General features: G+C 46.0%; 1 protein-coding gene across 1 annotated transcript in view; it reads left to right on the top strand.

Annotated features, from left to right (window-relative positions):
* CUZD1 (CUB and zona pellucida like domains 1) overlaps positions 1–11,508 on the top strand; it is a 37,719-nt gene extending 26,211 nt beyond the window's left edge. The window contains exons 6-9 of the mRNA XM_075352273.1: positions 699–871; positions 7,633–8,018; positions 8,922–9,187; positions 11,317–11,508. Coding sequence (XP_075208388.1) covers positions 699–871; positions 7,633–8,018; positions 8,922–9,187; positions 11,317–11,486 — 995 coding nt within the window. The 3' untranslated portion in view covers positions 11,487–11,508. The remainder of the gene's footprint in view (positions 1–698; positions 872–7,632; positions 8,019–8,921; positions 9,188–11,316) is intronic.
* Positions 11,509–13,087: the final 1,579 nt, after the last annotated feature.

Genomic DNA, 13,087 nt, shown 5'->3' with positions numbered 1-13,087 from the left:
GACAGAGAGAGAGAGTGAGAGAGTGGGAGAGAAACACTTACTATCCCAGTCAATGCCAAGATCTATTGATTACAATGGGGGCAGCACAACGGGCAGCACGGTGGCTCAGTGGTTAGCACTGCAGTATTGCAGCGCTGGAGTCCTGGGTTAAAATCCCACAAAGGACAACATCTGAAAGGAGTTTGTATGTTCTCCCCGTGTTTGCGTGGGTTTCCTCCGGGTACTCCGGTTTCCTCCTACACTCCAAAGACATACAGATAGGGACCTTAGATTGTGAGCCCCAATGGGGACAGTGTTGCCAATGTATGTAAAGCGCTGTGGAATTAATAGCGCTATATAAGTGAATATTATAATTATATTATTACAATAAACTTTGTTCATGGGAAAACCCCTTTAAAGAATGTACATATAACCTGGAATAAAGAAGGAAACGGTGGTACATAACGAACCCTTAAATATTAATGAGTGATCCCTTCTTAGACATTTTTTTGGACGTGCCATGTTTGTATGATTGATGCTGGCTCCACTTCTTCCATCTGGAATAGTAATAAGCCGCGACTGTGCGGGTCTCTCTATTCACCACGATAGTACTTCGTAAAATACCCAAGCAAACATCAACTTTTGACTTCCCGCTCAATCCCACTGTAGCATTCTGTCTCCATGTCTTGTAATGTCTCCATCATTTATACTTGTCACAGGCTCCTTGTCTTGTTCCGGTGAATCCATGACGGCTATTCTCAATCCAGATTATATTCAAGGGCTGGGGTATAATGCCAATGACCTGACACTAAAAGACCCTTCCTGTGTCGCTCAGTCGGCCAATCCTATAGTGTTCGAGGTGCCATTCTCTGGATGTGGCACAGTTAAAAAGGTGAGAAGATGACGTGTACACTGGTCTAAGCCAATTTTATGTGCACTATTAATCATCATTTGTTTTTTGTTGATCATTTTTCACAATATAGGTTGTTTAACGTTACAAAATTTATTTTTTTTCCTCTTAGAAGCAGCGCCACTCTTGTTTATAGGTGGTGCCAGGTATTGCAGATCAGTCCCAGTCAAGAGAGTGAAATAACAAATAGATCCCATGGACAGAAAGGCCAAAAATACAGTACAGACCAAAAGTTTGGACACACCTCATTCAAAGAGTTTTCTTTATTTTCATGACTGAAAATTGTAGATTCACATTGAAGGCATCAAAACTATGAATTAACACATGTGGAATGAAATACTTCACAAAAAAGTGTGAAACAACTGAAGATATGTCTTATATTCTAGGTTCTTCAAAGTAGCCACCTTTTGCTTTGATTACTGCTTTGCACACTCTTGGCATTCTCTTGATGAGCTTCAAGAGGTAGTCACCGGAAATGGTTTTCCAACAGTCTTGAAGGAGTTCCCAGAAATGCTTAGCACTTGTTGTCCCTTTTGCCTTCATTCTGCGGTCCAGCTCACCCCAAACCATTTCGATTGGGTTCAGGTCTGGTGACTGTGGAGACCAGGTCATCTGGCGTAGCACCTAGTGATGAGCGAGTACTAAAAAGCTCGGGTGCTCGAAGCTCGGGCCGAGCCTCCCAAGATACTCGTGTACTCGGCCCGAGCACCGAGCCCAATGTTATCCTATGGGAGACCCGAGTATTTTTGTGAAATGACCCCCCGGCAGCATGGAGAAACCCTAAAAATGTCACAAAAGTCTCAGAAGAGTGCTCAAATGACATGGCATCAGCATGGGGAAGACCCCTTGAAGCATTTATCACTCAAAAGTCACAGATGTGAACAATTTTGTCCGAGTTTTACGCCATTTTTACGGACTCACCAGAAAACCTTCCAAAATGACACCAAAATGAATTTTCATGGCGGAAATGTTAAGGGCACATACCCAATAGTGAGATAGAGCTGGTGTATGTTACTTTTTGAGATTAATACATGAAAGATTTTACATGAAAACCTTGTGTGGCACTCCGATGTCCAAAACGCACGTTTTGTGCTTTTTACTAGCGATGTCGGTCATTTTTTTTTTTTTATTCTATCTCCCTCAGTCCGTCGGTCTGTCTCTCTCTGTCTTGTCTGTCCCCCTCTCACAGTCTGTCGGTCAGTTCCCCCCCCTCTCTCTTACTTACCGTTCCCCGATCACCGGCGCGGCGCTGCACAGCTGTTCAAACTCCGGTGGCTTTTCCTCTTTTGAAAAAGCCGGCCGCTCATTAATCAATCTCCTATTCCCTGCTGTCCTGCTTTTCGGCGCCTATGATTGGTTGCAGTGAGACACGCTCCCACACTGAGTGACAGCTGTCTCACTGCAATCAATCACAGCAGCCGGTGTGTGTATACTGTGCAGTGAAATAAATAATTAAATGATTAAAAAAAACGGCATGCGGTCCCCCCAATTTTAATACCAGCCAGATAAAGCCATACGGCTGAAGGCTGGTATTCTCAGGATGGGGAGCTCCACGTTATGGGGAGCCCCCCACCCTAACAATATCAGTCAGCAGCTGCCCAGAATTGCCGCATACATTATATGCGACAGTTCTGGGACTGTACCCGGCTCTTCCCGATTTACCCTGGTGCGTTGGCAAATCGGGGTAATAAGGAGTTAATGGCAGCCCATAGCTGCCACTAAATCCTAGATTAATCATGTCAGGCGTCTCCCCGAGATTCCTTCCATGATTAATCTGTAAATTACAGTTAAAAAACACACACACCCGAAAAATCCTTTATTAGAAATAAAAAACACTAACAAAGTCCCTCATTACCAATTTATTAACCCCGACAAACCCTCCATGTCCGGCGTACTCCACAGTCCTCCAGCGTCGCGTCCAGCTCTGCTGCATGGAAGTGACAGGAGCTGCAGAATACACCGCCGCTCCGGTCACCTCCACGCAGCTAATGAGATGAGTATAGCGATCAGCTGAGCTGTCACTGAGGTTACCTGGATCCAGCGGTGGATGCAGCGGTGGCCGCGGGTAACCTCAGTGACAGCTCAGCTGATCGCGCTACTCACCGCTGCTCCAGTCAGCTCCATGCACCAACTGAGGTGAGTATAGCGATCAGCTGCTGTCACTGAGGTTAATCGCGGCACCGCTGGATCCAGCGGTGGCCGGGAGTTACCTGACTGACAGCAGCTGATCGCGCTATTCCCTTCATTAGCTGCGTGGAGGTGACCGGCGGCTTTTACTATTTTGAAAAAGCCGGCCGCTCATTAAACAATCTCCTATTCCCTGCTTTCCCCGCCCACCGGTGCCTATGATTGGTTGCAGTGAGACACGCCCCCACGCTGAGTGACAGGTGTCACACTGCACCCAATCACAGCAGCCGGTGGGCGTGTCTATACTGTGCAGTAAAATAAATTAATAAATAATTAAAAAAAAACGGCGTGCGGTCCCCCCCATTTTAATGCCAGCCAGATAAAGCCATACGGCTGAAGGCTGGTATTCTCAGGATGGGGAGCTCCACGTTATGGGGAGCCCCCCACCCTAACAATATCAGTCAGCAGCCACCCAGAATTGCCGCATACATTATATGCGACAGTTCTGGGGCTGTACCCGGCTCTTCCCGATTTGCCCTGGTGCTTTGGCAAATCGGGGTAATAAGGAGTTAATGGCAGCCCATAGCTGCCACTAAATCCTAGATTAATCATGTCAGGCGTCTATGAGACACCCTCCATGATTAATCTGTAAGTTACAGTAAATAAACACACACACCTGAAAAATCCTTTATTATAAATAAAAAACACACAAACATTCCCTGGTTCACCACTTTAATCAGCCCCAAAAAGCCCTCCATGTCCGGCGTCATCCAGGATGCTCCAGCGTCGCATCCTGCGCTGCTGCATAGAGGTGACCGGAGCTGCAGAAGACACCGCCGCTCCGGTCACTTCCACGCAGCAAATGAGGTGAGTAGCGCGATCAGCTGAGCTGTCACTGAGGTTACCCGCCGTCACTGGATCCAGTGACAGCGGGTAACCTCAGTGACAGCTCAGCTGATCGCACGGCTGTCTTCATTAGCTGCGTGGAGGTGACCGGAGCGGCGGTGTCTTCTGCAGCTCCTGTCACTTCCATGCAGCAGAGCTGGACGCGACGCCGGAGTCCGTGGAGTACGCCGGACATGGAGGGTTTGTCGGGGTTAATAAATTGGTAATGAGGGACTTTGTTAGTGTTTTTTATTTCTAATAAAGGATTTTTCGGGTGTGTGTGTTTTTTAACTGTAATTTACAGATTAATCATGGAAGGAATCTCGGGGAGACGCCTGACATGATTAATCTAGGATTTAGTGGCAGCTATGGGCTGCCATTAACTCCTTATTACCCCGATTTGCCAACGCACCAGGGTAAATCGGGAAGAGCCGGGTACAGTCCCAGAACTGTCGCATATAATGTATGCGGCAATTCTGGGCAGCTGTTGGCTGATATTGTTAGGGTGGGGGGCTCCCCATAACGTGGAGCTCCCCATCCTGAGAATACCAGCCTTCAGCCGTATGGCTTTATCTGGCTGGTTTTAAAAATGGGGGGAACCGCACGCCGTTTTTTTTAATTATTTAATAAATAATTAAAATTAATAATTAAAATTAATAAATAATTTAAAAAAACGGCGTGCGGTTCCCCCCATTTTTAAAACCAGCCAGATAAAGCCATACGGCTGAAGGCTGGTATTCTCAGGATGGGGAGCTCCACGTTATGGGGAGCCCCCCACCCTAACAATATCAGCCAACAGCCGCCCAGAATTGCCGCATACATTATATGCGACAGTTCTGGGACTGTACCCGGCTCTTCCCGATTTGCCCTGGTGCGTTGGCAAATCGGGGTAATAAGGAGTTATTGGCAGCCCATAGCTGCCAATAAGTCCTAGATTAATCATGTCAGGCGTCTATGAGACACCCTCCATGATTAATCTGTAAGTTACAGTAAATAAACACACACACACCAGAAAAAATCCTTTATTAGAAATAAAAACACACACATATACCCTGGTTCACCACTTTAATCAGCCCCAAAAAGCCCTCCATGTCCGGCGTAATCCAGGATGATCCAGCGTCGCATCCAGCGCTGCTGCATGGAGGTGACCGGAGCCGCAGCAGACACCGCCGCTCCGGTCACCTCCACACAGCAAATGAACACAGCCGCGCGATCAGCTGCTGTCACTGAGGTTACCCGCGGCCACCGGTGGATGCAGCGGTGACAGCGGGTAACCTCAGTGACAGCAGCTGATCGCGCGGCTGTGTTCATTTGCTGCGTGGAGGTGACCGGAGCGGTGGTGTCTTCTGCAGCTCCTGTCACCTCCATGCAGCAGCGCTGGATGCGACGCTGGATCGTCCTGGATTACGCCGGACAAGGAGGGCTTTTTCGGGCTGATTAAAGTGGTGAACCAGGGTATATGTGTGTGTTTTTTATTTCTAATAAAGGATTTTTTCTGGTGTGTGTGTTTATTTACTGTAACTTACAGATTAATCATGGAGGGTGTCTCATAGACGCATGACATGATTAATCTAGGACTTATTGGCAGCTATGGGCTGCCAATAACTCCTTATTACCCCGATTTGCCAAAGCACCAGGGCAAATCGGGAAGAGCCGGGTACAGCCCCAGAACTGTCGCATATAATGTATGCGGCAATTCTGGCCAGCTGCTGACTGATATTGTTAGGGTGGGGGGCTCCCCATAACGTGGAGCTCCCCATCCTGAGAATACCAGCCTTCAGCTGTATGGCTTTATCTGGCTGGTATTAAAATTGGGGGGAACCGCACGCCGTTTTTTTAATTATTTATTTATTTATTTTACTGCACAGTATAGACACGCCCACCGGCTGCTGTGATTGGGTGCAGTGTGACACCTGTCACTCAGCGTGGGGGCGTGTCTCACTGCAACCAATCATAGGCGCCTGTGGGCGTGGAAAGCAGGGAATATGAGATGGCTGTGTACAGAGCACAGCGCGCCGGCCGGTATAAAGGCTCGGTCACGCTGTGCAGGCCGGCCAATCACTGCAATTCCACAACTAACAGGGCTGTGGCATTGCAGTGGTCTGCCAGCCAATCCCTGCATGAGGGCTGGCTCTCAAAAGAGCGCCAACATGCAGGGATGAAGACCACGAGTAAAGCACGAGTATTGCAAAATTACTCGGTACCCGCCGAGCAGCCCGAGTACAGTGATACTCGTGCGAGTACCGAGTAGTTACAAGCATGCTCGCTCATCACTAGTAGCACCCCATCACTCTCCTTCTTAGTCAAAGAGCCCTTACACAGCCTGGAGGTGTGTTTGGGGTCATTGTCCTGTTGAAAAATAAATGATGGTCCAGCTAAACGCAAACCGGATGGAATAGCATGCCACTGCAAGATGCTGTGGTAGGCATGCTGGTGCAGTATGCCTTCAGTTTTGAATAAATCCCCAACAGTGTCACCAGCAAATCCCCCCCCACACCATCACACCTCCTCCTCCATGCTTCATGGTGGGAAACAGGCATGTAGAGTCCATCTGTTCATCTTTTCTGTGTCGCACAAAGACACGGTGGTTGGATCCAAAAATCTCAAATTTGGACTCATCAAACCAAAGCACAGATTTCTACTGGTCTAATGTCCATTCCTTGTGTTCTTTAGCCCAAACGAGTCTCTTTTGCTTGTTGCCTGTCCTTAGAAGTGGTTTCCTAGCAGCTATTTTACCATGAAGGCCTGCTGCACAAAATCTCCTCTTAACAATTGTTCTAGAGATGTGTCTGCTGCTAGAACTCTGTGTGGCATTGACCTGGTCTCTAATCTGAGCTGCTGTTAACCTGCGATTTCTGAGGCTGGTGACTCGGATAAACTTATCCTCCGCAGCAGAGGTGACACTTGGTCTTCCTTTCCTGGGGCGGTCCTCATGTGAGCCAGTTTCTTTGTAGCATTTGATGGTTTTTGCCACTGCATATGGGGACACTTTCAAAGTTTTGCCAATTTTTCGGACTGACTGACCTTCATTTCTTAAAGTAATGATGGCCACTCGTTTTTCTTTACTTAACTGCTTTTTTCTTGCCATAATACAAATTCTAGCAGTCTATTCAGTAGGACTATCAGCTGTGTACCCACCAGACATCTGCACAACACAACTGATGGTCCCAACCCCATTTATAAGGCAAGAAATGCCACTTATTAAACCTGACAGGGCACACCTGTGAAGTGAAAACCATTTCCGGTGACTACCTCTTGAAGCTCATCAAGAGAATGCCAAGAGTGTGCAAAGCAGTAATCAAAGCAAAAGGTGGCTACTTTGAAGAACCTAGAATATAAGACATATTTTCAGTTGTTTCACACTTGTTTGTTAAGTATTTCATTCCATATGTGTTAATTGATAGTTTTGATGCCTTCAATGTGAATCTACAATTTTCAGTCGTGAAAATAAAGAAAACTCTGAATGAGAAGGTGTGTCCAAACTTTTGATCTGTACTGTATATATATATATTTTTATTACATATAACCATTAAGGCCAAAAAGCTAAAAAATCTAGATGTATGTAGCCAAAACAACTCTGTTCAGAAGAACTAAAGTGATTTTCACAATGCTGTAACTCAATGGCCAATGGCTGCAGCAGGAGTCTCTCCAAAGGCGTTTGATAAAGAAAGAAATAGAACAATTAAAGGATTACTACATTTTCTTCATATTTTTCTCTTTCCTCCCTCCAGGTAGAGGACCACCTCATTTATTACACAAACACAATCCACGGTCGTCCCGACGCTGGAGTGATCACAAGGCGCAACGAGCTGCAGTTCATTGTGACCTGTGAGCTGGACAGCGACTCTTCAGCGGAGATCATGTATATGACGACGGATGACGTGATCCATGACCAACAGGAGAGTGGGAAATATGACGTCAACCTGGCTTTCTACCACACCCAAGACTTCGACTCTCCAGTCCTGGACTCTCCTTATCTTGTTGACCTCAACGATAACGTATACCTCCAAGCTTCAGTAAAAACCCAGGATCCAGACCTCACTGTATTTGTAGATACCTGCTATACATCCCCCGAGTCAAATTTCCAGGCACCTAATTATGATCTTGTGAGAAACGGGTAAGAAGGGGAAGCTCCAAACCCATACAGGTGTTAGGCCTCTTTCACACATCAGTTTTTTGCCATCAGGCACAATCCGGTCTGTGCCTGATGCGACACAGATTGTGGCAAAACTGATGTGACGGATCCGGTAAAAAAACAAGGGAGAGGAGGGGAGAGGAAAGAGAGGAGAGGAAAGAGAGGAGAGACAGGAGAGGAAAGAGAGGAGAGGAGAGGGAGGAGAAGAGAGGAGAGAGAAGAATAGAAGAGAGGAGAGAGAGAATGTTTTCGTGACCAGAAGTGAATTTACACAACGTCTGGGCATGTCCAGAAACAAAAAACGGATCCATCGTCTGATTCTGTCATTTGACGGATGACGCCAGATCCGGTGCCCATAGGCTTCCATTCTAAAAAAAAAGACTGACGGCGCCGGATCAGTCACCTTGCGTTTTTTTGTCGGTCCCAAAATAACTTTGCTTTCGACGTTGCTTCCGGCGGCCGCGCACACAATTTTTACTGGATCCGTCGTACGATGGATGGAACGCAAGGCCATGCGGCACAATCTAGCACTAATACAAATCTATGAGGGAAAAAAAACGGATTTGGTGGCATCAGATGCAGGATCCATTTTATCCGCAAATTCGCCGGATTGTGCCTGATGGCAAAGAACTGATGTGTGAAAGAGGCCTAAGACACATGTATAAGGAAAAATCCTGTTTTGACTAATTTTGGGAAACAGCTCCACTTCAGTCTACTGGTTGAGTCTGGTATTGCAGTCCATGCCTAATTACTTGTGATAATGACAGAGGCGGTGTGAAAAGTGAAAAAATTAATTATTTTTTTTTTTTAATAATCTGTACAGTTCCTTTTTTGTTTCATATGTAAAAACTCTGAAACTTTGAAACTATTTCTTATCTATTACAGATGTACAAAAGACGACACTTACCACAATTTCCCTTCCGGCAATGGATTTGCCCGCTTCAGTTTCAGTGCCTTTAGGTTCCTGAATGCTCATACTTCTGTGTATCTCCAGTGCCGGGTTGTAATATGTGATATCAATGACTCCGGCTCCCGCTGTAATCAGGGATGTATCACTCGTCAGCGCAGAGATCTAAACTCCAAGGGTTGGAAAACCCATGCGGTGTTCGGACCAATCCGTCTGAAGCCTCATAGTGAATCCGAAGCTTCAGGTGAGATATTTGCCCACCCCTGGTGTAGGGTATGTTTCTGGTGTGTGAGTTACTTATTTTTACAAACTCACTCAAGTTAAGTAATCTACCAGCATCCGATGGCCACAACCTGGACACCCAGACCAAGCTCTCATGATGTGATGCCAACATTTATAGTTATGTTATTATTGACCACTAGTGATGGGTGAAAAGTAACTATTCGTGTTTCAATTATTCGTAATGAATCCCAAAGTTCTATTCCGGTATTTGCCACGAATAACTAACCTAATACAAGTCAATGGGAAACCCAAGCATTCTTCTTGTCGTGACGAATCCTGGAATAGTACTCAATATTCGATAAGTATTATCCGAACACGAATAGTTAGTATTCGCCCATCACTATTGATCATGATGAGGTTCCCAGACTGTCAGCCTCAGATGCCCTCGTTGCTGACTGTGCCACATTACAACCGTCTTCAATTAACAGTCACAGATGCCCTACCCGAACATTGATGGACAAACATACCCCCATCTTCCCTTGGCAGCCCACTGCCCCATCCAGTCTCCGGTGCTTCTACTGCATTCCTCAAATCCTAGTCCTCATTACGAAGACACACTATGGTTGTAAAATGGGAGCATAAAGTGAGTCCATGATCCAAGACTGTGCCACATTACAACCGGCGTCAATTAACAGTCACAGATACCCTACCTGAACATTAATAGCCAAACATGCCCTCCTCTTCCCATTTCCACCCACTGCTCTCATCCAGCCATCGATGCTTCTACTGCCCTTTTCATATCCCGGTCCTCATTATAGCCTGAAACACACATCCGCAGAAAACACGTGTGTGTCTCGCGGTCCGTTTTTCGGGTCCGTGTTCCATTTTGGATGTCTGTCTCTCCGGTACGTGTGACAACAGTGTGATGGAGTATGCTTGCCGTGCGTGCGTGTTGAATGTCCGTGTATGTGTGAGATACGTACATGTCATGTCTGTGTGTCTTGAGCCGTTTCACCATTAAAAAAAAAAACGCACACAGACCGTACGGAAAGCACACGTACATTGTCTGTATCACGTACTTTCAGATACGGACCCATTGACTTTCGCAGGTCCGTGTCTGCGTGCTGCCGGCGAAATGCGGACATGTCATCCGTGTTAAAAAAGACGGACACACGTTCCGTGTGGCTTTACGTGTGTGTGCCTGTTACCATAGGGTAACATTGGTGCATGTGTGTTCGTGCCGCCGGTACGTGTCATAAAGTCCCAAACACGTACCGGCGGCACGGATGTGTGTTGCAGGCCTAAGAAGACACACTATGGTTGTAAAATGTGAGCATAATATGAGTCCTTGTTTCGAGATGGTGCCACATTACAACCAGTGTCAATTAATCGCTGACTTTGCCACATTACAACCGGCATCAATTAAAAGTCACAGATGCCCTACCTGTACATTGATAGCCAAACATGCCCCCCTCTTCTCTTGGCAGCCCACTGCTTTCATCCAGTCTCCGTTGCATCTATTGCCCTCCTCACATCCCAGTCCTCATTAGGACACACTATGGTTGCAAAATGGGAGCATAATGCAAGTCTTTGTTTCGAGAGTTTGCCACATTACAACCGGCGACTATTAACAGTCACAGACGCCCTACCTGAACATTGATAGCCAAACATGCCCCCCGCGCCCTCTTCCCTTAGCAGCCCACTGCTCTCATCCAGCCTCTGGTGCTTCTATTGCTCTCTTCACATCCCAGTCCTCATTAGGAAGACATACTATGGTTGTAAAATGACAGCATAATATAAGTCCTTGTGCCAAGACCCTCTATGGAAGCTGATGTAAAACTACAACATTCAATAAGCCCTGAAAGCATTCTGGAAGTTGTAGTTTTGAAACTTGGGGAGACACAGGTTGGACATCATAGCCTTCCATATTTTTTTTGCTTTGTTTTGTTTTAAGCAAAAGACTATCGCTGGATGGTGTTGAGAACTCGAAATGTGTATAGTCAGTGGTTTTCAGTAACATGGGGGCATATATGGCTATCATGGGCCGTCGTCTGGTTGATACACAGTGGGGTTCTTACGGCTCAATGAAACGTACTACGTATTGCACATGCAACTACTACAATTATCTAAGGTATTTGGCTCTTTCTACAGGATCTATCAGTGAAAACAAAGATGAAGTTGTCAAGACCGATCAAGGCACATTGTATGTTGTCGTAATCTCTGTTCTGGTGGTCAACGTGGTCATCGTAGCCCTGGTGCTGATGAAATATTACAGAAAGAAGCCGACCGGATACACATACCTCCCGGTGCCCACACAGTAACCCATTACACCACACATATCTACACCAGTGCTCTACCTAGGGCAGAAGACCAAAAATAAAAGTTCAAAATAATAATTTCTCTTTAAAAATTTCTGGTGGCTGAGTTGCTGGATCACACAGAAGTCACTAGTCTTATTGCGTCTTATTGTGTCTAATGTTGCATAAGTACTGGCATCTAAAACGAACAAACATCTTGGTACATGTTCAGACCGGGATTTCTAAACGGGTCATAGGTCTCCTGATCTACAATCGTATATGAGTGGCGGTCAGAAGACTCATAGCCTGTCCAGAAATCACGGTCCGTACATGGTGGAACCAGACCAAAAGAAACACTGATGTCTATTGTTGAACCTAAAGAGGTTGTATCCACATGCCATACATGTCTGAAGACAAGGGTTCCACCTTGGACATGTGCACCTAGATCAAATATGGAGGGACCCCCTGCAATCGAATTCTGCTGTTTTTTGAAACCCTCTATTCCCATCAGTTGTGGCACTGGCTTAAATGGTAAATAAAAAGGATCCTTGTTCAGGAGATACATACTAGTCCTAGAGGTGGGATATCTACTGCTCACCCTGGATGGGCCATAAACCCCCTTAAAAGGGATTGACCTCCTTCAACTAACTTTGGCCCATAGGTTCAGTACTGTGTAAAAGAACAAAAACTGAGTTTTGGCCGTGTGCAGTTGTGCACACGTGTTTTTGGTGCATTTTTTTTACTTGTTTTTGAGCTCAGACTTGTCACAAACTTGAAGGGAATCATGATGCCAGCAAAGTAAATGAGAATCTTGAAGTCTCCTGCACACGTTAAGTATTTGCTTCTCACTCTTTGATGCAAATATAAATCTGTAGGCTGTTAAATCTTGCTGAAGATTTCATCCACTCTAATTAATGGGGAAAATTTGCACCAAAAACACAGCAAAACTGTGCCCTTTTGCCATTGCATTTTTCCTGCGAAGAGATGCAGATATGATGTACCAAATACGAGACATGTGCACATACCCCAACATCCTCTCAGGGTCCAGCGCGGTTTCTCTGCTGCTCCAATCTTTATTGATTGACTGCATCGGTGATGTCACATTGACACTGCTGCAGCCAGTCACTGAGCTCAGCAGCAGGTTCCACCTACAGCAGCAGAGCAAGGAAGCTGCAAAGACAAAACACGAACTATATAGTAAAGCGCAGTTTGCTTTTTTTTTTTTTTTTACACATTTTTATTATTATAACTCCATTTATTCCATGGCGCTTTACAAGTGAAAAAGATTATACATAAAAAAATAGTACAACCATCATTAACAGTACAAAATAGACTGGTATAGGAGGAGAGAGGACCCTGCCCGCGAGGGCTCACAGTCTAAAGGGAATGGGTGAGGGTACAATAGGTGAGGACAGAGCTGGTTGCGCAGTGGTGTACTGGACTGAGGGCTATTGTAGGTTGTAGGCTCGTTGGAAGACACGGGTCTTCAGGTTCCTCTTGAAGTTTTTCACGGTAGGCAAGAGTCTGATATGCTGGGGTGGAGAGTTTCAGAGTATGGGGGAGGCACGGGAGAAATCTTCTATGCGATTGTGGGAAGAGGAGATAAGAGAGTAGAGAAGGAGATC

This window comes from Anomaloglossus baeobatrachus, chromosome 5 (assembly GCF_048569485.1).
Source record: "Anomaloglossus baeobatrachus isolate aAnoBae1 chromosome 5, aAnoBae1.hap1, whole genome shotgun sequence".
Taxonomy (NCBI): Eukaryota; Metazoa; Chordata; class Amphibia; order Anura; family Aromobatidae; genus Anomaloglossus; species Anomaloglossus baeobatrachus.
The sequence above is the reverse complement of the archived record's forward strand: the minus strand, read 5'-3'. Positions and strand labels throughout refer to the sequence as shown.